Here is a 27,307-nt window from a genome sequence, read left to right as displayed (position 1 = left end):
ACCTGGGAAGCGTAAATAGCGCGTATTTCTTCGGTGTTAGGGTTTTGAACGTACTCTTGTTCTCCAGACCGTGTTGTTGATTGGAGCTTCAGAGCAGGTTGAAGAACATTTGAAGATGAAGCCATAGAGAAATTTCTGATTAAGAGAACGAGATTTTGAAGAAATTGAAGATGTTTGATTTTTGAAGAAGATGAAGAAATAGCAGTTCAGGTATGCTCCATTTAAGATAAATTCCTTTTACTCCTTTTAGGTTTATGGATGTAAGACATGTGGCAAATAACAAATTAATGGTTGAGATTTAAAATTAATAATTTTTTTTATTTAATAAAAAAGAGAGAGAGAGAAAACCACTTTCTCTTCCCTCACGTTGCAATTTTATTTTATTTAATAATAGAGAAAACCATTTTCTCTCCCCTCACATTGTAATTTTCATTCTCTGTCAAATTTTCTTAGTCTCATTCTTTTTTCTTCTTTTTTATCTCATCTCCTCCGCCACAATTCATAAACTATTATAATTCTATTATTGTAATTTTATTATCGAAATTTATAAATTATTGTAAATTTGTAATCAAAATTCATATATTATCGTAATGCCGGTGCCGGAATTCGCCGGCATTTAGCGTTGCCTGCAATCACCTGCAATCACCATTGTTGGCCATAGTCATATCTCCAATAACAATTTAATTCAATTAAAATCTGGAAAATTCAATGTCACCAATAATTTAATATCGTTGCTGTAATTTCAAAACAAATCACAACGTTATAGTAACAACACAACACATGAAGATTTCTCTTAAATGCATATTATCAAATTAAAAATCTGACAGAAATCACAACATTACAGTAACAACACATAAGGTAACAATAAATATGTTTCTAACAAATATATCAAAATACTTAGATATAATATGTCTAAAAAAAGTTGTGAAATCCCAATGTGTCAATTTGACTTGATTGTGTTGTATGGATAGTAGCTTGATGTTGAGTTTCATTCTCAATCTGACTTGATTGTGTCGCTTGAAAGTTAGCTTGATGTTGATTTCCATTGTCACTTTGAATTGATTGGATTGGAGTTTGTTGCTGCATAATAATAAAATAAATAAGTAAACAAAGAAATTAAACAAAATTTCAATAAATTGATAACATATACTTACCGGTAACGGTTGTGCTGAATTTTCTGGAGAGATCATTTTCTTTTTTTGTGAGTATCTCTTTGTCTTTCTATTTAATTTCTCAACCCAAGACTTATCTCGTTTTTTGTTATTACGAGAACAATTTTTCTTCTTTATGCCTTTTGCCATACCAACGATGTCAATGTTGTCAATCTCATCATTTGCAATTGATATTGATACATGGACCATTCCACTTGATTTTTCATCCACATATTCTTTTGCTAACATATCATCAATTATTTTGCTCGACTCTTCATAGACTTTGGACAAAAATGTGTAAGTTTCATGTGATTCCGAAGCTCTGTTGGTCAATTTGATCATTCGAGGACATAACTCATTGTATCGCTTCATGAAGTGTGCTTTCATGTCTAATTCAACATGCCTTCCATCCCAATCTTGATTACTTCTCAACCTTGCACCTCTTGTCCATCTCTTGAGTATATACTGTTCCGGAATTAATTTTATGTTCATGACATCTAGAACTTTCAAAGCGTGACTACATAAGATGCCATGTGTCTCAAATTTACGACAAGCACAAGAAACTTTTTGTTCCATAGGATCTCCCATTACTATCCTTTCTTTTGTATTGTCATAATTTGTGACAACAAACAAACCTCCTTTCAAATCCTTTACACAAGTGTCTTGATATTCTTCATACTCCTCTTGGAATTCCTCAAAAATTCTTGGAGTGTAAACACTTCCGGCTTGTATGAGCATACGAGCCTTCTTCATTTTCAATTTAGGCAACTTATGTATTGACTCATATTCAGCTTCTGACTCATTGTTCCGTTTACCATTAACAGCCCTTTTAAAGTGAGTAAAAAATTGAACCAAATTTAAATCTGACTTCAAATGGTTTTTCAAATCAGCATTAAAGCTTTCACTTAATTGAGTAGATCTCATACCTGCAGTGAATGTTTTTCGAACATAAGTCCATGCCCATTTTTCCTTTGATTGAAAAATTGTATGCAACCATGAACCTTCCAGCACATTATGTTCAACAAGTAAAGAATTCCACGCATTCAAAAAGTCACCTTCCTCTTCGTGTAGATCTATACATGCTTCAAAATCCAATCCGAATTTTGAACTCTTCTGATATAAATGATTCACATGCCTTAAAGCATTTTGTCTTATATGCCAAGTGCACAATCCATGAAAAGTTTCTGGCATAACCAAGGAAATAGCCTTAGCCATTGCAGCATCTTGATCTGTTAGAATGGTTTTAGGCTTTCTTTGGGTCATCGCTTTGAGAAATGTTTCAAACAACCACTGAAAAGAAGGTATTGTTTCATCATATAACAATGCTGCCCCAAAAATGATTGTTTGCCTATGCTTATTAAGTCCAACAAATACTCCCAACGGTCGACAATCTTTATTTGTCTTGTAAGTGGTGTCAAAAGTGACGATATCACCAAAGTACCCATAATCATTTATCATTTGTGCATCCGCCCAAAATATATTTGTTATTTGTTCTTCAACATCCATTTGAAAATCATAAAAGAATGATGGATTTTCACTTTCTTGTTTGAAATATCTCATCAATGCACCCACTTCACCGTATTTTAGAGATTGCTTCCTTTTGGTTTTAAGCAAGTTCTTCAGGTCTTGTCTGGTAAAACCAACTGTCTCTATTCCACCGGATTGCTTGGATATATATTCATGCAAATCTTTTGGTCTTAATCCAGATTCTTCTCCCAAGATAATTTGTGATGCTTGTGCCTCAGAAATGTGTCGATGAGAGCGAATCATATGAACATACTCCTGCGGCAAAAGAGGGTGGTTATGTTGAGCTACAAAGTCAACAACTTTATATTTCTCAATCTTCCGATCAAGTGAAATAACCATACGTGCTAGGCATCCTGTTCTGGTTTCTGCTCTAGGTTCTCCCGTTGGGTTGCGTCTTTTGTCAATAACTCGAGCACCCTCTTTGAAGCATGTGAATCTTCTTGAAGTCAAAACTCCATCTATTCGGCTTTTATTTGAATATTCTCGGCGAATACCAAACCCAAATCCTTTACTATATTTATTATAAAACTCATAAGCCTCTGCTTCAGATAGAAACTCCATTCCTAAGTGAGGCTCAATTTTGTCAATACTTTCTTGGCTTTGTTCCATACTTTGTTCATGTATATGGTTCACCCATTTATCAACACAATCTGGAATTGATGATGTGTTCATAGTTTCTGAAAAATATAGGCACGATGTTTATAAAACAATAAGATTTGAATAAGCATAATAAAATAAGAAAATTTCATGAAATAATATCAACATAACTAAACTTACAGCAAAGATGAGTAATCAGATTTTAAAATTAAAATGAATTGCAGAATCATATTTTCCTAAAATAATAACAATGTAAAAGTAATAACAACGTAAAATTTGAGAATAACCGATACATGCATTTAGCTTAAATCATTCTAGTAAGATTATTCTTCCTATTTTGCCACAGGTACCCATATCCAAGATGGTATCATCTAGTTGAAATGGATACACTTCACATTTGAAAATAAGAGAATCTGTGTTATTGGCATTGCAGATCTCTAACAAAATAAAATAAGAGAATCTGTGTTATTGGCATTGCACTTCATTTTGCAAGGTAATATTCGTCATAATTCATAAAAACTGCTGGGTAAAAAATACTAATGATTTCCTTTTCCTTCTATAATAACAATTTGTACATTGAAAATAAGATGAAGGAGAATAAAGATCTTTCGCATCAACTAGTTTCAACACTAAAATCTTAAAGGATTAGCTAATAACAACTTTTTTCATGTAATAACAAAGTAGATTAGCTAATAACAACAAAAAACTTAATGAAGTAATTTCTGTGTGCATAAAGTATACTAATTACATACCTTTGACAAGACAGTAACAACGATAAGGGAGGTGAAATAGTGAAATTCGGCGGCGGCGATGAAATGAAGATATCTAACTGCGGTAATACGATAATGACTGATAGAGGTGAAAGATTATTAGGTAGAGATGAATGAAGAAAAAAATGAATCGTAGGAGTCTATAAGCATTTAACAAGAGAGAGAATATATTGGAAAAAATGGTACTGTAATATGAAGAAGATGGACTGCTGGAAGTTAGAACGTGAGGGAAGAGAGAACGTGATATTTTTTTCCCTCTCTTCATTTTTATTAAATATTTAAAAAAGTTATTAATTTTAAATCTCAACCATTAATTTGTTATTTGCCACATGTACTACATCCATAAACCTAAAAGGAATAAAAGGAATTTACCTTAAATGGAGCATACCTGAACTCAAGAAATAGGAATGAAAGGTTGTGTAGAAGTGCAAGACCAAGTATTTAAAGGTTTAACGGAAACCCTTTTTAAATCTTTTGGGTAAAATCCAAAGAACACGTGGCGGCTGGTGATTTAATCCAACGGCGGTCGAATAAAGTTAGCTTCACTCCTAGTATGTAGGAGTAATGATCAAGAAGTAAGGTTAAAACGTGGGAATGTAAGTTATGAGAAGACATCTTTGAAAATGACAAGACGTTTCAGAAACAGGGTCATCTATGATTATGACGTTAGTCAGCAGTCTTGGAACTCTCAAAGATCAATAAAGAACGAAATCTTATAATGACAAGAAACGCCTATTTCTGTTGACTCTCGAAACAGGCATTTATTGGGGGCAATTTGTTAGCTGAAGATTTCGTTTTATATTATTTATCCTTCGAAGAAGTAGAAAATCGAAGGAAAGATGGTTACTGATGGCCATCCCTTAAAAATAAAAGAATGGCTACTGATGGTCATGCTTCGAGAGTAAAGATTTCTAAGTTCGCTATGAAGATAATGAATACTGAAAGCTAGTGAAAAGTACGTGTCTTCGGGGACTTAGACAAATTTGTAAATATATTCAAGTATTACTACTTAGCGTGTTTTTTCGTAGTGTTTGTTTAATACACTGCCACGCGTCGAAGACAGACTCAGGCGGGAAGATTTGAAATTCGAAGACGGTTTCGTAACTGTCCAAGTAACAGATGGTATCGCTAGAAGTCCTTATGAGAAACGTGGCAGCAGATTAGTATAGGACCGTTAAGGTCGAAACTAGTATAAATAGGAGTCTTAGTGTTAGGATTCTGTGTGTCCATTTTGTACAAATCACTCACATATTTACTCAAGTATCAAGCGTTAAGAGAAAGAGTTCGCTGAGAAAATGTACGTATGACACCACCATTTTAATACATGTGTATTACCCTTTGCTTTTAAATATTTTCCAGAATTACTGCATTTCGTTTACTTCTTGCCATTTACATTTCTGTATCTTTACTTTAATGTCATTTACTTTCGAATTACTTTCATGTTATTTACTTTCAAAGTCTTTTACATTTCTGCAGTTTAAGATTCTTTACGTTTCAATAGTCCTTTTAATTTTCTATGTTATGTTACTTATCTTTTCGCTGAAGTCACATTTATATATAACAAAGTGATTGTCAAGACTATTTGTTCCTTAATCGAACAACTCTTATTGAAGAAGACAAATAATGAATATGGTTCGAATGAACGTTGATGACAATCTTCTTGACTATGTGTCCTAGGATCAATCTAGTCGATCCTGCGAGTAACCAAATCATATTTATTATAGTTTGGAAGACTAGCGGTTGTTTACCGGAAATCACCGTAAACACCCACATCATAGACTCTTGCCTTCTTCTTTGATGTGTGAAGATAATTGAGAACTCATAGTTGTAAGAACTTCTTCTCTGCATCCAAGTTCTAAACCTAATAAGTACTAAGTCTCTCGTCAAAGTACTTACCAGCTTTTCAGTTAGAATTTGCTACTCACACTAGGTCATTCTGACTGATTACCTCTTCACATTTATACTTTTTGTTCTTGGCAAATACATAAAATAACTGAAGATCTTGAGATGTTGTAACATCAGATGTGACATCATCTTTCACGGTTCTTGGTTAACATCTTTAATGTCAAACTGACAAAATTCAGGTTAGTAACAGAATAATCCAATAGTCAGCAATATCTAGACACATCAAGGGATAAAATAGCCAGCATCTCAATAAACTTTTCTTCAGACTTTAATTCTGATTTTGAGATGAAGGATGCCATGGTTTATACCTATAGAAGAGATTTCCTCAGCTAGGTCTCTGGAACAGTTTTAGTCATAGCATAACACTGAATTAGTCAGATCCATCTGACTTCCTTGATTTAAAACATACTACCCTTTCTGGATAACAACTAGGGCAGTACACATTCTTAACCATATTTCACTGTGATAGAGACACAATATTCAGCTCCAACAACTGCTCTATGGTTATGAATACTTATCTGGTTTCGTTGATCAGAGGAAACTTACAGATACAGGTGTCATACCCCAAATTTGCCCACTTTATTTCTAACAGTCAATTTCTCTTAAATTTGGGTTTTACAAAATTTCGAGTTTGTTACTAACATTTTGACATTTTATTCATTTGCTTTAATCCTATGTTATTTATTTTTTTCATTTAGTAAATTTGAATTTTTAGAATATATTAGAAATTTTCTTATATGATTCGAAATTACATTTAGATTTAAATCCATATTCTTCTAATTAGTTGATAAATAAATAGATAAGAGTTCATTTTGTTTATAGAACTAGTTATTATCACTATTTTTAGATTTTTATTATCATTAACTTTTTTATTATTATTAGCATTAGGATATATTTTATGTTATAATTTTTAAACAATAAAAAGAAAATAAAAAATGTGTTCCAATATTTACTATTCATCAAAATCTCCTCATCACCTTGGCTTCAAATTCGGTCCAGATTGAAAACTCTAAATCAAATTCAATTAATTGATATAAGATCTTTAAAAAAAATAAATCAAATCAAGGTGGAAACAAATCTTGCATTCAAGTTGAATATCACGCTAAACCTGCACAAAATCAGTATTTAGAATGCCAAATCAATCCCAAAGATGAAGAAGTCCCAAATCTTCATAGAAAACGCGTGGTTTAAACCGGAAAGAATTAAATCCAAATGTTCATAATACTTAAATCATTCCGAAAATACACAAAATCAAAATCTCTCCACAACTAAAATCAAATGACAAAATTTCCAAATACAGATTTCAGACCTAGACTTTAACTATATAAATACTAGAAATCTCAGCCAGAGGAGGGACCGAAAAATCATCACCACCCTATAAACTGCCACTACAACCAGCAACTTCGTGATGGCCACCAACAACAACAAAACTTCATCATACAATATCTAACATCATTTTCCAAAATCTCAATAATCATCCATACACATAACACTTTAGTTTCCGACGCCATCACCGCACCCACTCATCAGTACCACGAAAGAGCAATCGGTGCCCTCCGATCACGCTTCCGACCCGCACCACCGTCCACTTGTGTCCCTCTTTTCCGTTGCCACAGCTCCTCCGTATCGGATCTACAAAAGGAAGAAGGAGAAATCCAGTCCGCTGCAACTCAGAGCATCCTCCGACGAGTTCGACAAAGATCCAGCGGAAAGAACCAGATCCAGTCATCCTCGCACGCACACGACTCCGGCGAGCAGCCCTTTGACGGAATTCTGACCGGTACCGTGTGGATCCTTACACCACTAACCATCAGATTCAGATTCCCATGCTGTGCCGGAAACGATGGTAACCACATAACCACAAAAGCCTTAAATTTGTGAGTATTCTTCCCCATATATGTATCTTATTTTGATGTTGGATCTTGAAAATAGTTTGGGTTTGCTTCGTTTTTTGCGAATGTTGTGTGAAGAAGAAGAAAGAGGAAGAATACGGTGGCTTTCTTTATGTATCTGTATATATGTCGCTTGTTTTAGTTTATTTTTTTTTCCTTCTACTTTTTGTTAATAACAAGTACCAGCATGCTATTGGGTTGTGAGGACTTTGGATAGTCAACGTTCTTAACTTGATTTAAGGAGGTTAAACCTATGTTTAGGGCTTTATTCACGTTATGTATCATCTACTAATTGTTAGGTCTTTATGGAATAACTAAATCATAATAACTTACTACTTTTCTATAATTTTTAATTAATTATTATAATCTAGTTTTTAAATAATGGCTTAAAATTTAAATCATGTTGGTTATTATAATTAGTTTTATGTTCGTTTGAACTAATCTTGTTTAAGAAAAAAACAAAACATATTAACTTCTTTTATCTAATTTTAATTAATTATTAGGTTATAAAAAATACTAAGTATAATATATAATAAAATATGTTAGGTAAATATTAGGCAGTTCTTATCCAATTGATTCTAGCTTAATTCTCTCCTCGATCCGACTAAATCTATTAGTCGCATTAGACGAGAGATAAAAAAAATACATAAAATTTAAAACATATTTAATTTGCTGCCTGCAACAATCAACCTATCGATCTGAGTAACCAGAAATGCCCCATTAATCCGTTAGTTATACTGACCAAATCTATTGGTCACCGCATCTAACGGTGCCATATCAAATCAGGGTTGTACGCCCAAACACTTAAAACACATCAAACCACAAACCACAGATTTTCATCTCTTCGATACTGCGAAACTACGAAGGTAATTCAAAATACCTTTTCAAAAACTACGATAGGCCATTCAAAAAGCCTTCAAACACCTTCATATTCAAATCCTAAGGCGTACAACCCTGTGCCCGAACTACGTTGACTCTGATTATCCATAAGAAGATACGTAGGCACTTGGATAACCAAGGCGAGTTACCTTCCCCAAAACCTCCTTTCAGTTCAAATCTCAATTTTCCCCTATGCATTTCCTTAGCTATTAAACCTCTAAATTTTAGCCATAAAGCCTTTACCTTAGAACAAACCTTAGAAAAGGGTTGAGGGTGCCTAACACCTTTCCTCAACCTGATTATAATAACTTACCCCGAATCTCGTATCTGCGTAGGGTTTCCTATTCGCCCTTCAGAATAGGTGGCGACTCTAAAAGCTTAATTTTTAGGGCAGGTTGCTACAGCTGGCGACTCTGCTAGGGAAAAATCATCAATGGTGAATTATTATGCTCCTAAGGCTTGGCAGGGTTTAGGTTTGGCAAATTATTTAGGTTCGTGGTTAGCTATTAGGGTTTGGCTAGTTTGCCTAAATTAGGGTTTGGTTTAGGAATTAGGTTTTCCTTTTATTAAATATTTAAATTTATTTATTTATTCATCTGTAATTTATTCGTTTACGTTCAATTTAATTAAATATTTTTATATTTTCTATTTTATTGTATTCTGTTGGGTTATTATAAATTGCTGTTAAGCCTAAGCGTGGGAATTATAATAATGACCAGTGGGGAACTACATCGCCTACGAGTCTTGTTATAATTCCACTCAGAGTGGGTTGAATATCTGGAAAGGTCTGATACGAGGCTCGACCTTGTTGAGGGCTGGACTTGGTATTTAGCTGATCTCTCTGGGAACCAACCCCTAAAACTCGAACCTCGTGGACCAATGAGTTGTTCCAAAATCCAAAGAGACAAAAAGTCTCGGCGGCTAGGAACGATCCCATGAGACCTTCTAGAACATTCCCATGGGAAGGGTAGGCTCCTGAGCCATTACGTCGAACCTATGAACTTAGGGCTTATGTGCTTATGTGCTTATTATATGTTTACAATTTGTATACTGCGAGCGTCTTGCGTTTTAATTTTTGTAGGTATTCCTACGCGTTCCCTGGCCTGTAGGGACCCCATTTCTAAGACCATGTCCTTCCCACGAAGGACACCTCCACTTATGCATGTTGATTGGCCTCTCGATGGCCATGAGACTTAGTGACCATCATGAACAGTCACCCCGTGCTTACATCTACATGTCCCCTAGCCTGTAGGGATTCTATTTCAAAAAAATCACATCCCTCATACGGAGGACAACTTCTTTAGCATGCGTTCGATTGGCCTCTCGATGGCTATGAGATCTAGTGACTGTCATGAACGATCACTCCATGTTTGTTTCCGTGCATCCTCTAACTTGTAGGTTTTGGATTGCCATCTATCTATCATTATCCCAGCCTTTAAGGGGTTTCCTTGGGTTTAGCCCTTAACATGTGTGGGACATCCTTATTGTAACCCCCACTCTATGCCACATTGCATTGCATGAAAAAAAAATAAAAATAAAATATATTCGTATACCATTGCATCATATGAGTTTATCATTCATACATGACATGCATTTCTACAAGGAGCTCATTCGCATCTTAACTTGTATTTGGAATCAGAGACTGCAAAATTGATTTCCCGACATTCAAGGTTAATCATGGAACAAATTCAGACAGACATGGCAGAGATTAAGGCTCAGATAGGGACTACTATGGGTCAATTTTTGGAAGCTATCCAAACCGTTACCCGTGGACAATGAGAGTTAAGGCAGCCTGTTCAGAGGCCGGATTTTATTGTTGATCCAAGCGGCGTTCATCAAAAAGTCGTCAATCCTACCCAAGAGGTCCCTTTGAATCAGAATGTTAGAAACACTATGCAAGTTCTTGTCAATGAGGCTCCACACCGTGAAAATCTTTCTGTTTCGTCATATGATACTTTTAAGTTTCCAATGGATGAAGATGAGGGTAAGCTTCGTCTTTTGGATAAGAGATTGAAAGCGGTTGAGGATCGTCATTGCCTTGGTTTGGATGCTGCTAGTTTATGCCTGGTGCCTGATATCAAGATTCCTCCTAAGTTCAAAGTCCCCAACTTTGAGAAGTACAAGGGTACCACTTGCCCAATAACACACATCAAGGCATTTTGCAACAAGATGGCTCCTTATGCAGAAAACGATAAACTTCTAATGCACTTTGTCATACCCCAAAATTTGCCCAAACGTATTCATTCATATTTCAATCCATCTGACTTTCAAATGCTCAAAAACGCACAAGAAAGAAGCATGCAGTCTCTCTCCTAAATAACAACCTCTGAATTAGGGTTTCTAATTTAATCAAGGAATCTGAACTTCTGACACCTCAAGCAGACTACATGGCCTCTCATATGAGTCAAAGTTTCCTCGTGCCAAGTTTCAAGTCCCAATTCAAAAGATTGCTCACTCAATGGCCCAAATGACTGATAATCGACTAGTTGATCTCAAAGTCAACTGTGGTCAAAGTACAGTCAAAACTTCCGATTTTTTGTCAACATCCTCATTTTGAAGTATGATTCACCATTTGATCAAGGATTGATCATGGTTCATCAAGGAAAGATCAGAAATCAACAATTCCAAAAGTTTCTAAATTAGGGTTTCATAGGAGAAAGTCAACTGATCTTTGACCAGCCATAACTTCCACATGGAACATCAGAAATTTCCCGTTCAAAGCTCAGTTTGAAGGAAATTGAGTTCTCTATAACTTTGTCTCTCACACGCCAAGGCTAAAAATGCTTCATTTAAGAGATATGGATCAAAACATTATAGGCCCTTTTCAAAAGACAACCAAAAGTCAGCTTTTTCAAAAGAGCACACAAGGAGCATGGAAAATCATTTTGACCTGAGAACAAAAACACTGGTTAGAGGACTCTTCAAAGTTTCTAAAAAGTCCTAGAACTCATCCATACCTTAAAAATCGAGAGATACGCCTTGTCAAAGTTGGACAATTTCTGAGGGAAAAATGTGAAGTAAAGGGCTCCAAAATGGATTTTCTTGCAAAGGGATCCAAGTTTTTATGGCCCAATCTTGTTCCCCAAGTCATCAAGGACCTTCAATCTTAAACCCACGAAAATATGATTAAAATTTGATTTTATTTGAATTTTATTTCATTAAAAATCATGGGTTTAATCAATATTTAGAAAAAGGATTGAAAAGATTTGATCTTTTCTTAGTTCCAATCAATTTAAATTAATCAAAGGGAGTCCAAAAATCAAATGTTATTATTTCCATGATATTATTTTGGTTATATTTGATTTTAATAATTTAATTTCAAATACAAATCAAATAAAATCCTAAAAAATAATTATAATGAGCATTCCTTCTTTTTTTTCCAAATCAAATCTTCCACATCATCCAAGGCACAAAGAAATTCGTGGAATTTAAAGAACTAATGTGGGCCAAAATTAGAAAGTTTTTCCATGAATTTTTCAATCAATCTCCAATCTCTTTCAAGGGTTGGTTTATTGCCATTCTTGTTGACCTAATGTAATGCTTATATATAAGGGAATAGGTTCAGAGAAGAAAGAAAAGAGAGCAAAAACCCAGGGTTCAATGTTGCAAAGAACATCAAAAACCTAGGGCACGAGAAAAAGGTCTCTTCAGTCCGATTCCGCCAATTCCAATTTCCCTACTAGTCTCCTGGAGGTGTCAGGAACGCGTTCCAACCGCTACTCAGATCCATCAAAGCCTAGAAGCCGTCGTTTGAATCTCACCGGAGGTATACGCATTGTGTCTCGTCGGAGAAGGTGGAAGAAAACCACCGCCGGTGGTGGTTTGAATACCCCAGGGGCCAGTCAACGCTTGCATGGCCATTTCGTTCACTCTCATTTGCCAGTCCATAAGGCTTTTTCTCTCTCCGCTTCCAATTGGCTTGTTCAGGATAACCAGGGACCCACACTGACTTGCCTTTTGACTTTTGTATCCTCACGTTTTGCTTTATATTTATGCTTTTGTTTTCCTCTCATTATCAGCAAAACACAATGAAGGAGATGGCAAATCACGCGCGCTGGTAACCATGGACACAGGGGTTCAAATCCCACGCGTAACATATTAATTTTTATCAAATACTTGTTGTGAGTTGTCTTCAGATCTAGTGCAACAACCCACGCAAGGCCTACGCAGCACATTCAATCAACACCATCAGATCATTCCAGACGCCAATTTCACGCCCAGTAAGCTGCAAGTGCATCATGGAACCTCAGGAGCGCATTACACCTAATCCCAGCTAAGTCCCCTTCCCCTTTTTTATTTATTTAATTTAGTTTTAAGTGTCTTACTATGTTTATTTATTTCTTTTCTTTTTCTTTTAAAAAACCCTTTTTTCACAATAAAAGAATATTTTTTTCCTACTTAAATAAAAACTAGGTTTTTTCTAGATGATTAATTATTTAATTAAGTTAACATTTTCTTAGATAATTTAATCGAAAACATATTTTGTCGATTTAATTAATTAGGTGAAAAATTAATAACTAATTTTTAGGCTTGTTATCCTCGATTCATTTATACACCCTAGAATCTTCAGGTAGCTGTTATCCATTAACACATCTTTTAACCCTACAAATCCTTTAGGTCACAATAAGTTTTCTTTTTAGGGTTTATAGATCATTCATACACTAAAGTTTTTTTCTTTGTGCGAATTTTTCAGGGTTACCCCGTATCCTCCGATTACGCGCCATGCCAATCGAAAAAGTTAAGTTCTCATTCCTTTTTCTCACTGATTTAAATATCATTTTTATTCATTTATTTTTGCCTTATTTATTTTCTGTTAAAATAAGGTTTGTTCCAATTACCACCGAATTTGTAATGCACTCACCCCATTATTTTCTGTTAATTCTCAGATGATCAAAGTCAATCGAATATTCGAGGAAGGTCGAGGCATTCAAGAATTTTATATTAATTATTATGCTATATTTTTCTTCTGCCTTTTAATTTCCCCCAGCCCCGCAGGTGTTTATTGTAATAGCGTAGACATTTATCTTTCCGCCTTTAATTTCTGTCATTTTAACTGCGTGGTTAGTAATCTTAGGGAGTGCAAGCCTTTAACAGAAGTAGATAACTAATTACAGGATAAATATCTGAATTAACCACCTGATTGTGCCACACACGCACCTTTAGGGTAATCCCTCTGGTTGCCTTGTTGCCTTATACTGTTGCCTTAATTGTTGCTTGTTGCCTCTAAGTGTGCTAAATAGTCAAGTCCCTGATTCCGAGGATACCTAAAGCAAGGTTGCCTTAAAGAATAAAAATCATCTAGTCCCTCAAAGTTGCCTCGATAAATGATGATATGTCCCTATTGCTAAGGTATCCTCGCATGATGCCTAAAAAGATTAATGACTATTATATCCTTCCCTTAGACTACCTGCCCTCTTTATGGCAAGGGACAGTCTTATGGCGAACGATATTTCGGTGACCCTTCAAACATCCAATTGAAAGAATTCATGCCCTCTCATGGTATGGATAGATCCTTTCGCTCAAAAGACTAAAAGAACAATTTTTCAAACTTAGGGTAGTTGCTACTAATTGCTTGCTCTAAAAATCAAATTACTTTTCACACCTCTCTTTTCAAATACTTTCAAAACGAGGCTATGCTTATTTACATGCTAAAGTCCTTAACGAATATTTTTTCTGTTCACACCCTACTTTTCAAACAATTCAAAACAAACAAGTGAGCTGAGCAATTAAGAGCCCATGGATAACCATGGATACAAAGGGTGCCTTACACCTTCCCTTTGTATAACTTACCCCCCGAACTCAAAATCTTTTCAAAAGGTATTTTTCTGTTCTTTTAGCCTTTCTATAAATTGGATAAAATAAAAGTCGGTGGCGACTCTTGCTATCCGCACATTTCAAATAAAAGTTAGTTCACCGTATTACACACTTATTTCAGGATAGTCTTAGTGGGGCATCTCTTGAATGGTATACCCAGCTTGAAAGGACCAATATCCGAACTTGGAAATATCTAGCCAAAGCCTTTTTCAAGCATTACAAACATAACTGTGATTGGTTCCTACCAGAATTCATCTTCAGGGTTTGACTCAGAAGGTTGACGAATCCTTTAGAGAGTACGCACAAAGATGGAGGGAGCTAGCTGCCAGAGTTCAACCTCCCCTTTTGGAACGAGAACTTGTAGACATGTTCATGGACACTTTACAAGACCCCTATCTGAATCGGATGGTTGGATGTGCCGCTTCTAAATTCTCAACTTTGGTTGTCATAGGAGAAAGAATTGAGCACGGTCTTATGACTGGCAAGATTCAGAACGCTGCTACTAATTTTGAATTCCCGGAACAAGATGGTGAAGAAACAAGTACAATTTTCGAAGTTGAAGAGAAAGATCATGCTTATTCTCCAGTTCAGATCCCTTGCTATCAGATGACAGAAATTATTCCTGATCAGGATGCTCCACAAATCTGTGCTGCAACTATTAGCCAGCCACCAGTTCAATTTGTGCAACGAGAGCCTGTTCTATATGATCAATCAGTTAAGTACGCTCCGCAACAACAGCAGAGATATAGACAAAATCGCCGACCACAAGGTGGGCAGAATCTGAGAAGGCCAAGAAAGGTATATGAACCAATTCCAATGCCGCATATTCAGTTGCTCTCTCATCTACTCCGAAATTCTTTAGTAGAATTAAAACAGCTTGGGCCTCCTCCTTTTCTTTATCCTGAAGGATATGATCCTAACGCCTACTGTGAGTTCCATTCAGGGGCACCTGGCCACTCGATTGAAGGTTGCAACGTATTCAAAGGCACAATTCAAAACCTCATTGATGCCAAGGCAATCTGCTTCACGCCAAACGGTCTGCGCATAAATTAAATTTTCCACGCCTGAGTAGAGGTCGAGACTGCAAGATGTACCTTCTGAAGCAATAGGTCCAGACGGAGTCAAGTCTCTTCAATGTTGGCAATCTGTGTTTCATTCTGCATTCTCATTTGTAATTTTTTTGTTTTGTTCAGTACTTTCTCGTATGCAAAACTTGTTTGTTTTTTAATAATGATCGTAATGCATTGAATATTTTTGTCTTGAAACAATCCATTCGCTTTTATTTTCTTGATTGTGATACTCAACTCTTGTAAAAAAAATAAATAATAAATTAAAATAGCAAGTAACTCTGGAGGGAGGATGATGAGCGTGATACCAAGAATTTCAAACGGTGCGCTTTCGAATAAAACCTTACTGATGATGTACAGGCATTGTTTTAAATCCCCAAACACCGAAGATATAAGGGAGATAGACCTTCGTTAACCCCTTTGAGCCTTGAAGTAGAAGTTTCATTTCTATTTAGAAAAAATCGTCATTTTAACCCAGGGGCAGGGTAGTGTTCAGTTAATCTGACCGAGTGTTCAAAACTCATCAAGGATATGGATCTAAGGATACAACAATGGTTATCTGTCAAAAAGGTTGAGGAATGTCAAAACCACAATGTTTATCCTTCATTCTTCAAGAGGTCAAAAGATGACGATGTCACAATGGTAATTCTCCGTCGATCATGAAATGAGGCAGTCGCAATCACTTCCAACAAATCAAAGACAATGAAAAGTCACACGACTTGTAAAAAAATTTGATGAAAAAAAAAGAAGTGAAAGGCAAAGAAAAATAATGATAAATTTTCCAGGCAAAGACAAAGTCGTGTGACTACAAGTTCAAAGAAGAAAAGGTGAGCGACTGCCATGTCCGAAAAAACCTCGTTGATTCCTCAACCATGCCAAAATTCCTTCTGAGGGATGAACACTCATGTCGAGTTAATTGAACTTAGGATTGGAGAACATCACGGAGAATGGGTGGGCACCAAATATTTTGAGCCTTAAGTCCTTTTTTTTTCTTAAACCGCGAACCACGGCCACGTTACAACCTTCAAAAGTCCTAATTGAAGTAGGGTTTATTCGAAAGCATACTAAACGAGAGTATGGTAATCTGACTCCTGCGAGGCATGCTGAAACTTTTGAGTTGGCATCATACCACCTTTCATAAAAAAAAATCGATGTTACGACATCATTTCAATTTTTTTTAAGTTTCAAGACAAACATAAACTTTGCATTAGAATTATCATTCTCATAATAAACATCCTTGGCATATGAACGAGTGCATGACACCCGAGAAGATCCCATAATGAATTTATGATAAAAAGGTGTATCTTCCCCAAGAACAAGTTGTCTTCATAACTCCGTCAAGTTGGGGGAAAAAATGTCTCAAAGTGGATTACCCTAAGGTGCAGAGAAGCAGTTGAATACTCCGTTGAGTAAGAATGCAGAGGCTATCATTTCTAATACAGACTCTTGAATGGGGGAACCACGTCCAGGGGGTTCTCTTAACCAGGGGCAAAATCCCAATGATCACAAGGGTATACAAAGATCCTATTAACTAGGAGCATCCACCCTAAGATCCAATCGACTTGGGTCGAGTCTCGAAGAAATAACACTCAGGGGCATATCTTTACAAATCCAAAAATGGGGCAATCACTCAAGGTTCGAAGAATGTCTTAAAGTATTGAGTAATCAGGGGCTGTTACTCAAGCGTGGGTGAAACCATCTCTAACTTTGATTAGTCAGGGGCACTATTCCATAGTCCATAACACTGGGGCATTCTATCTCGATGGCACGGGTCTCCGAAAATCCTCTCGAGGCGATCTCTTCAAAAGCCCTGCAGACTGGGGCTAGACAGTAGGCAGTGACATCTCCTCCTCTTCAACTATTCGATCCAGTTAAGTTCAGGCGCAGGCTAAACAACTTGTGTATACGAAGAGAATGTCGGGAAGTCACGATCTTTATCCTCACGAAGAATCAAGATTTAAATCCAGATGGTTGGCGTTCCTCAACAGTCAGAAGACTTCATCCTTTGAGCTCCTGATAGATATCATTGCATATCGCATTGCATCCTCCTAAAACGCATAGCATTTTCATTTAGGTAGAGCATTACCCTAAAAAAGGGATTCAAACATGCATCGAAGCATAAGGCAGATTAGAGTTTTTGTCAAGCACCCATTACATCCTCAGTTAGGTCAGTGTCACTTCTCCAGAAGAACTCTTTATTCCTCAACTATCCCGAGCAGTATTCCCACAGGTTTTTCTCAAATCATTTATTCTTAATGGTGCTTTCTGCAAGCTTTCCCGACCTTATGTCACTTTATCCCCTCAAATACAAATTTTTCCAAAGAAATCAATACCAAAACCATACAATTTGGAGTTTTTCGATAACCATACTGTCGTCAGTAATTTTACTGTTTGTCTCGGTCCACTCACCTGATTGATGTTTCCCGGTAACCTTACTGATGCCAATAACCTTACTGAGATATTCTTTCCAATCACCTGATTGATGTTTCTCGGTAACCTTACCGATGCCAGTAACCTTACTGAGATATCTTTTCCAATCACCTGATTGATGTTTCCCGGTAACCTTACCGATGCCAGTAACCTTACTGAGATATTCTTTCCAATCACCTGATTGATGTTTCTCGGTAACCTTACCGATGCCAGTAACCCTACTGAGATATTCTTTCCAATCACCTGATTGATGTTTCTGTTAGACGCTGGCCTGAGGATCTAGAGGGGGGGTGAATAGATCTCACGAAGTTTTTCGGGATTATTTCGAACTAGAGCGAAAGCGGTTCTGAATCGACTTGCGTCTATTCCGGACCGCTATTGCAAGGGTCGTATATGTGACAAACCACAAGATAATTGAGATTAACGATGAAGTGATATGATGTCGAATCAATACGTTTCACAGCTGAAAATCAATTAACTTCTAAATTGACGAACTTTGGTTTGCAATGCAGTAATAATGGAATAAGCAAAAAGACAAACACTTGGTGATAATGTTCAAATTGATGATGATTCAAGATGTGGTGAATTGTGATGTTTATGCAGAACCTTAATTCACAATTTTAACACTTGAATCGTTAATCAATTTTGCAATTATAACCAATTATGAACAGAATGTAAATGAAAAGGTAAAAGCGACAAGAACACGATATTTGTTCAGGCAGTTCGTCGATCGTCCTCGCTACGACTACGTCTGCCCCCAATTCCAAATTGAAATTGGGAAATCTTTCATTAATGTTGAAAGCAGTTTATACAAAGAAGATAACAAAGCGATAAACGATAAACCAATTATGTCGATCCTTTGAATCTTCTTCACCCTTAATCTTGATCAAGATCAAGGTGATCCAAGAGTTTCACTTTGATTCCTTTCTGCAGTGTCTTGAATTGCTTGAACCCTTGTTCCTCAATTGTAACACTCATCCGAATCCTCGATGAAAACCTCTTGATAAAAACCCCCAAGAACCACTTGTCGTGGAGGACAAAACCCGCAGATTTTATTCACCAAAAACCCCACAAATCTTCACCCACTAGGAATCTTCAATTCCGTTCCATGGACGTTATCGAACTCATCACTAACCCTCAACGCAAGAATGATTATGTGTAATTGTGTTGGAGATAATGAAGAACGAAGATGAGAAGCCTTTGTGTATCTTTCAGTCGTTGGTGTTGAATACCATAATGAACATTTGATAATATATATGAGTGCATATCAGTTGGAGCCAAGAAGAACAGAAATTTTGGCATTTTTGATCAGTTAGGTCGACCTCTTGTAGATCTTAGGTCGACCTAACAGAGCTGCATATCCTTTGAATGTCATTTGTTCCCAGTTAGGTCGACCTGTTAAAGAAGTAGGTCGACCAGAATCCACTTCAGATGCGTTTTGGGGACCTTTCCTCAGATTAGGTCCACCTAGTTGTTGTGTAGGTTGACCTAGCAGAATGATATGTAAATTTCTTTATTTTAGGTCGACCTGTGTTGGGAGTAGGTCGACCTGACTGCTGCTTTTTTGCATTTTTCTTGTTTTGCTTGTGTTGGGTCGACCTATATGCATAGTAGGTCGACCTGCTCTGTCACAAATGACCAATGCTTGCTTTTCTTTGAGTTCTTCTGCTTGTGCCTTGTTGCTTGTATGCTTATTGAGTTTGCCATGAATCAAAAACATCTTTGTGATTGTGATCTTGTATTCACATACTCCCCCTTTTTGATGATGGCAAACCGGTAGTAGAAGCTTTGGCATAAAAGGCTCCCCCGTACACTCAGTTGATCTCCCCCGTACGCTCAGCTGATCTCCCCCGTACGCTCAGCATCTATCTCCCCCTTTGACAACATCAAAAGAGAAACAACGAAACAGACGAGAAGAGTAACGAGAGAAACATAGATAAAACTCGAGCATTCATAGTAGTAGATAAGAGGTAGGTAAAAAAATTATAAAAGACCATTCCAACAGACATAAGATGCAAAAGAAAGACTGTGTACGTAAAGCATGTAGCAAATGTTCATAATAATGGAGAAATTGAAATTATGCAGCAGTAGGTCGACCTAATTTGGTACTGGGTCGACCTAACAGACAAGCCTGTAAAATGATGCAGATGAGGTCGGCCTAAAAGATGGGTAGGTCGACGTAACTGAGCATTTTAGTTTGTAGGCTGAAAAAATGACTTTTGTAGGTCGACTCAGAGGCAGAGTAGGTCGACCTAAATTCCCAGAATTTGTGAAACTCCGCTTTATGAGATATGCTGTGATTTAAGATGAAACACATACACGAGCAAGAGATATATATGTATGAAGTCACTATAAGCATGTTAATTGATAGCATATTATAGTATCAATGATATTTTTGGAAGTGAACAACAATCATGTTACCGTCTTCTCAGTGTGTAGGTGTCACCGTTTATGGAAGTCTTTAGTCAATGTGGAATGATGTCTGACTTGATAAAGAACTACCTTTACACTAAGAAAAATGTTAGCTTGAGAATAATCAATATATAGTAATAAAGTAAAGGAATAACTTTAAGAGGAACAAACGTAGTTAGCCCAAATTAGAGATATCTAGTATCCCTAATTCCCTACGAATGTTGAAGTATTGCTCCGTTGCTAGAGGTTTGGTGAATATGTCAGCTAGTTGCTTCTTGATTTCTACATGTTCAAATGTAACGTCTCCTTTCTCTACATGATCTCTTAGGAAGTGATGCCTTATTTCAATATGTTTGGTTCGTGAGTGTAGGACAGGATTCTTGCTTAAGTTTATTGCACTTGTGTTGTCGCACATGATAGGTATATGATCAAGCTTAATACCGAAGTCAAGAAGTTGTTGCTTGAGCCATAATATCTGCGCACAACAGCTCCCTGCAGCTACATATTCTGCCTCAGCAGTAGATAATGCAACCGATACTTGTTTCTTGCTATGCCAACTTATCAATGAATTTGAGAATAGATGACATGTTCCACTGGTGCTTTTTTTGTCGGATTTGCAGCCAGCAAAATCTGAGTCGGAGAATCCTACCAAGTAGCAGTCATTTCCCTTTGGATACCATAGGCCATAAGTAGTAGTTCCACGTAAATAGTGCAGAATTCTTTTGACAGCTTTGAGGTGAGATTCTTTTGGACAAGATTGATATCTTGCACACATACACACACTAAACATAATGTCTGGTCTTGAGGCGGTAAGATACAATAGTGAACCTATCATACCTCGGTACAGTTTTACATCAACCTCTTTACCTTTCTCATCTTTGTCTAGGTTAGTGTTTCTTGCCATAGGTGTGTTAATCTCCTTCGCTTCACTCATTCCAAATCTTTTGAGCAGCTCTGTACAGTATTTAGTTTGACTCACAAACGTTCCATGAATGAGTTGCTTGATTTGTAGGCCAAGGAAGAAATTTAGCTCACCCATGAGACTCATCTCAAATTCACTCTGCATAAGCTTAGAAAAATCTTTGACAAGTTTTGCATTAGTCGACCCAAATATAATATCATCTACATATACTTGTACTAAGAGAACATCTTTATCCTTTCGTTTAATAAAGAGAGTAGTGTCAACTTTACCTCTAGAGTACCCTTGACTAAGAAGAAATTTACTCAATCGTTCGTACCAAGCCCGAGGGGCTTGTTTAAGACCGTAAAGAGCACGTTTCAGCTTATAAACATGAGTTGGATACATGTAATTCTCAAAGCCGGGTGGCTGAGCAACATAGACTTCTTCATTTATGTAGCCATTTAGAAAGGCACTTTTAACATCCATTTGGAATAGTTTGAAGTCTTTTGAACTAGCATAGGCAAGCAAGAGGCGAATAGCTTCGAGACGTGCTACAGGAGCGTATGTCTCTTCATAATCAATACCTTCCTCTTGATTGTAACCTTGGGCAACTAATCTAGCTTTATTTCTAGTAATAACGCCGTTTTCATCAAGTTTGTTACGAAAAACCCATCTAGTGCCGATTACTTGATGATCTCCCGGATGAGGGACTAAGTCCCAAACATCATTCCGTTTAAATTGGTTTAATTCTTCTTGCATGGCCATTAGCCAATGCTCATCAAGTAATGCGTCCTTAGCGTTTTTCGGCTCAACTTGTGAAACAAAAGCAAAATGATGACAGAAGTTACTTATCTTTGAGCGTGCTGTAACGCCTTTTGAAATGTCTCCTATTATGTTGTCAATTGGATGATCTTTCACATTTGTCCAAGCCTTTGGAAGTTCTTCATTATTAGAGATGCTTTCCTTTTTATTTTCATCATGAGACTCATCTTTCTCTTTCTCAGCATCTTTCTTTACAATACTTTCATTCTCGTCTTCCTTATCTCTGACAATGTCTTCAGTGGATGGACCTACACTTCCTTTGCCAAGTATGGCTCCCCGATTGTTGTCTCCATAGGTGACATACCCCTTTTTCTTTGCTTGAAACTTAACGAAAAGAGATATGTCTCCCGTCATGTGTCTTGAACATCCGCTATCAAGGAACCACAACCTTTCGGCAATGTCAAGACATTTTTCAGCTTTCTTTTTCTTGTGTTGATGAGCCATAAAACATAAGTTTGCTAATTCTTCTTCATTGCTTGATGAGCTTTCACTAGATGAATCACTTTCCCATGCTATGTAGGCTCTTTTAGATTTGTTATGACCTTTGCTTTGGTTCTTCTCTTTTTCCTTCTTAAGGTATGGACAATCCGGTTTGTAGTGACCGGCTTTCCCACAATTAAAGCAAGGCCCTTTGATTTTTCCCTTGTTGTTGTCATCTTGTTTGAACTTGTTTGATTGCTTTCTATAGTTGATCAAGCCTTTGTCAGAATGTTTTGCTCCATTTTTCTTTAGATATTTGTTGTATCTTCGCACAAACAGTCCCATTTCCTCATCATCGGAGTCTTCGTCATCACTTGTATCACTATCCTCTAGCTCTTGTCTTGAGGTCTTGGAGCTTGAAGCCTTTAGAGCTATTGACTTCTTCTCTACCTCTTTCTCCATGTTCTTTTCTTTCTTTGCCCTTTTCTCATGCATGTCAAGGCATTTAAGGTGTTGTTCATGTTCCTCTAGTTTACCAAAGAGAATGGTAATGTCTAAAGTGTTTAGATCATTTGCTTCCTTTATTGCTGTAACTTTGGGTTGCCATTCCCTGTTAAAACATCTTATGATTTTGTTAGTAGCAACTGCATTGGAAACAGGTCTATCAAGAGAATTTAACCGATTTTTCAGGTGAACGAATCTCTTCTGCATGTTTTCGATGGATTCACCATCTTCCATGTGGAACAGTTCGAACTCTTGAGTTAACGTATTGTTCCTAGCTAGTTTGACATCATCCGTTCCCTCGTGGGAAACTTGCAATGTGTCCCACATAGCTTTAGCGGATCTACAATGGGAAACGCGATAGTATTCATCAACTCCTAGAGCTGAGATTAAAATGTTTCTCGCTTTCCAATCGTATGCATATCTCTTTTCATCTTCAGCATCCCAAGTATTTTCTGGTTTTGGAACAACTGCACCTGCTGCATTTGTTATGGTGATCTGAAAAGGACCATTAACAATAGCTGTCTAGATGTTCCTATCAATTGCATTGATATGGACACACATACAATCCTTCCAATAGCCGTAGTTTTCACCGTTGAAAACTGGACCTCTATTATGAGCCCCTTTAGGTCCGGAAGCCATCTTTCCAATAAGTGTTTCACGTAGCACGGAATTAACCAAGCTCTGATACCACTTGTTAGACGCTGGCCTGAGGATCTAGAGGGGGGTGAATAGATCTCACGAAGTTTTTCAGGATTATTTCGAACTAGAGCGAAAGCGGTTCTGAATCGACTTGCGTCTATTCCGGACCGCTATTGCAAGGGTCGTATATGTGACAAACCACAAGATAATTGAGATTAACGATGAAGTGATATGATGTCGAATCAATACGTTTCACAGCTGAAAATCAATTAACTTCTAAATTGACGAACTTTGGTTTGCAATGCAGTAATAATGGAATAAGCAAAAAGACAAAAACTTGGTGATAATGTTCAAATTGATGATGATTCAAGATGTGGTGAATTGTGATGTTTATGCAGAACCTTAATTCACAATTTTAACACTTGAATCGTTAATCAATTTTGCAATTATAACCAATTATGAACAGAATGTAAATGAAAAGGTAAAAGCGACAAGAACACGATATTTGTTCAGGCAGTTCGTCGATCGTCCTCGCTACGACTACATCTGCCCCCAATTCCAAATTGAAATTGGGAAATCTTTCATTAATGTTGAAAGCAGTTTATACAAAGAAGATAACAAAGCGATAAACGATAAACCAATTATGCCGATCCTTTGAATCTTCTTCCCCCTTAATCTTGATCAAGATCAAGGTGATCCAAGAGTTTCACTTTGATTCCTTTCTGCAGTGTCTTGAATTGCTTGAACCCTTGTTCCTCAATTGTCACACTCAGCCGAATCCTCGATGAAAACCTCTTGATAAAAACCCCCAAGAACCACCTGTCGTGGAGGACAAAACCCGCAGATTTTATTCACCAAAAACCCCACAAATCTTCACCCACTAGGAATCTTCAATTCCGTTCCATGGACGTTATCGAACTCATCACTAACCCTCAACGCAAGAATGATTATGTGTAGTTGTGTTGGAGATGATGAAGAACGAAGATGAGAAGCCTTTTTGTATCTTTCAGTCGTTGGTGTTGAATACCATAATGAACATTTGATAATATATATGAGTGCATATCAGTTGGAGCCAAGAAGAACAGAAATTTTGGCATTTTTGATCAGTTAGGTCGACCTCTTGTAGATCTTAGGTCGACCTAACAGAGCTGCATATCCTTTGAATGTCATTTGTTCCCAGTTAGGTCGACCTGTTAAAGAAGTAGGTCGACCAGAATCCACTTCAGATGCGTTTTGGGGACCTTTCCTCAGATTAGGTCGACCTAGTTGTTGTGTAGGTCGACCTAGCAGAATGATATGTAAATTTCTTCATTTTAGGTCGACCTGTGTTGGGAGTAGGTCGACCTGACTGCTGCTTTTTTGCATTTTTCTTGTTTTGCTTGTGTTGGGTCGACCTATATGCATAGTAGGTCGACCTGCTCTGTCACAAATGACCAATGCTTGCTTTTCTTTGAGTTCTTCTGCTTGTGCCTTGTTTCTTGTATGCTTATTGAGTTTGCCATGAATCAAAAACAGCTTCGTGATTGTGATCTTGTATTCACAGTTTCCCGGTAACCTTACCGATGTCAATAACCTTACTGAGATATTCTTTCCAATCACGTGATTGGTGTTTTCCGATAACCTTACCGATGCTAGTAACCTTACTGAGATATTCTTTCCAATCACCTGATTGATGTTTTCCGGTAACCTTACCGATGCCAGTAACCTTCCTGAGATATTCTTTCCAATCACCTGATTGATGTTTCCCGGTAACCTTACCGATGCCAGTAACCTTACTGAGATATTCTTCCAATTACCTGATTGATGTTTTCCGGTAACCTTACCGATGCTAGTAACCTTACTATCTTGATCCCTTTCCGGTAACCTTACCGAATATAATGGCTTTACTATGTTTTTCATCTGGTAACCTTACCAACGCTAGTAAGCCTATTATTGTTTGTTTTCACAAATTATTTCAAAACTCGGGGCAAATTTTGGGGTCTTCCGGTATTTAATAACCCTTCGATTCTAACGTGCGAGAATTGCGTACTCTCGCACCCCTCAATCGAAAAGTAATTAAATAGGGGCAGCTGTCATACCCCAAATTTTCCCACTTTATTTCTAACAGTCAATTTCTCTTAAACTTTGGGTTTTACAAAATTTCGAGTTTGTTACTAACATTTTCACATTTTATTCATTTGCTTTAATTCTATGTTATTTATTTTTTTCATTTAGTAAATTTGAATTTTTAGAATATATTAGAAATTTTCTTATATGATTCGAAATTACATTTAGATTTAAATCCATATTCTTCTAATTAGTTGATAAATAAATAGATAAGAGTTCATTTTGTTTATAGAACTAGTTATTATCACTATTTTTATATTTTTATTATCATTAACTTTTTTATTATTATTAGCATTAGGATATATTTTATGTTATAATTTTTAAACAATAAAAAGAAAATCAAAAATGTGTTCCAATATTTACTATTCATCAAAATCTCCTCATCACCTTGGCTTCAAATTCGGTCCAGATTCAAAACTCTAAATCAAATTCAATTAATTGATATAAGATCTTTAAAAAAAATAAATCAAATCAAGGTGGAAACAAATCTTGCATTCAAGTTGAATATCACGCTAAACCTGCACAAAATCAGTATTTAGAATGCCAAATCAATCCCAAAGATGAAGAAGTCCCAAATCTTCATAGAAAACGCGTGGTTTAAACCGGAAAGAATCAAATCCAAATGTTCATAATACCTAAATCATTTTGAAAATACACAAAATCAAAATCTCTCCACAACTAAAATCAAATGACAAAATTTCCAAATACATATTTCAGACCTAGACTTCAACAATATAAATACTAGAAATCTCAGCCAGAGACCGAAAAATCATCATCACCCTATAAACTGCCACTACAACCAGCAACTTCGTGATGGCCACCAACAACAACAAAACTTCATCATACAATATCTAACATCATTTTCCAAAATCTCAATAATCATCCATACACACAACACTTTAGTTTCCGACGCCATCACCGCACCCACTCATCAGTACCACAAAAGAGCAATCGGTGCCCTCCGATCACGCTTCCGACCCGCACCACCGTCCACTTGCGTCCCTCTTTTCCGTTGCCACAGCTCCTCCGTATCGGATCTACAAAAGGAAGAAGGAGAAATCCAGTCCGCTGCAACTCAGAGCATCCTCCGACGAGTTCGACAAAGATCCAGCGGAAAGAACCAGATCCAGTCGTCCTCGCACGCACACGACTCCATGTGGATCCTTACACCACTAACCATCAGATTCAGATTCCCATGCTGTGCCGGAAACGATGGTAACCACATAACCACAAACGCCTTAAATTTGTGAGTATTCTTCCCCATATATGTATCTTATTTTGATGTTGGATCTTGAAAATAGTTTGGGTTTGCTTCGTTTTTTGCGAATGTTGTGTGAAGAAGCAGAGAGAGGAAGAATACGGTGGCTTTCTTTATGTATCTGTATATATGTCGCTTGTTTTAGTTTATTTTTTTTCCTTCTAATTTTTGTTAATAACAAGTGCCAGCATGCTATTGGGTTGTGAGGACTTT

The 27,307-nt window shown here is 36.8% G+C and overlaps 1 protein-coding gene across 1 annotated transcript; it reads right to left on the bottom strand.

Annotated features, from left to right (window-relative positions):
- Nucleotides 1-912: 912 nt before the first annotated feature.
- LOC131642995 (protein FAR1-RELATED SEQUENCE 5-like) lies at nt 913-3,350 on the bottom strand. Its single transcript, XM_058913141.1, has 2 exons — nt 1,155-3,350; nt 913-1,080 (listed from the first exon to the last, which is right to left on the bottom strand). The coding sequence occupies exons 1-2, from the start codon at nt 3,348-3,350 to the stop codon at nt 913-915; spliced, it is 2,364 nt and encodes a 787-aa protein (XP_058769124.1).
- Nucleotides 3,351-27,307: the final 23,957 nt, after the last annotated feature.

The sequence above is a fragment of the Vicia villosa genome, unplaced genomic scaffold, assembly GCF_029867415.1.
Source record: "Vicia villosa cultivar HV-30 ecotype Madison, WI unplaced genomic scaffold, Vvil1.0 ctg.006406F_1_1, whole genome shotgun sequence".
NCBI lineage: Eukaryota > Viridiplantae > Streptophyta > Magnoliopsida > Fabales > Fabaceae > Vicia > Vicia villosa.
The sequence above is the reverse complement of the archived record's forward strand: the minus strand, read 5'-3'. Positions and strand labels throughout refer to the sequence as shown.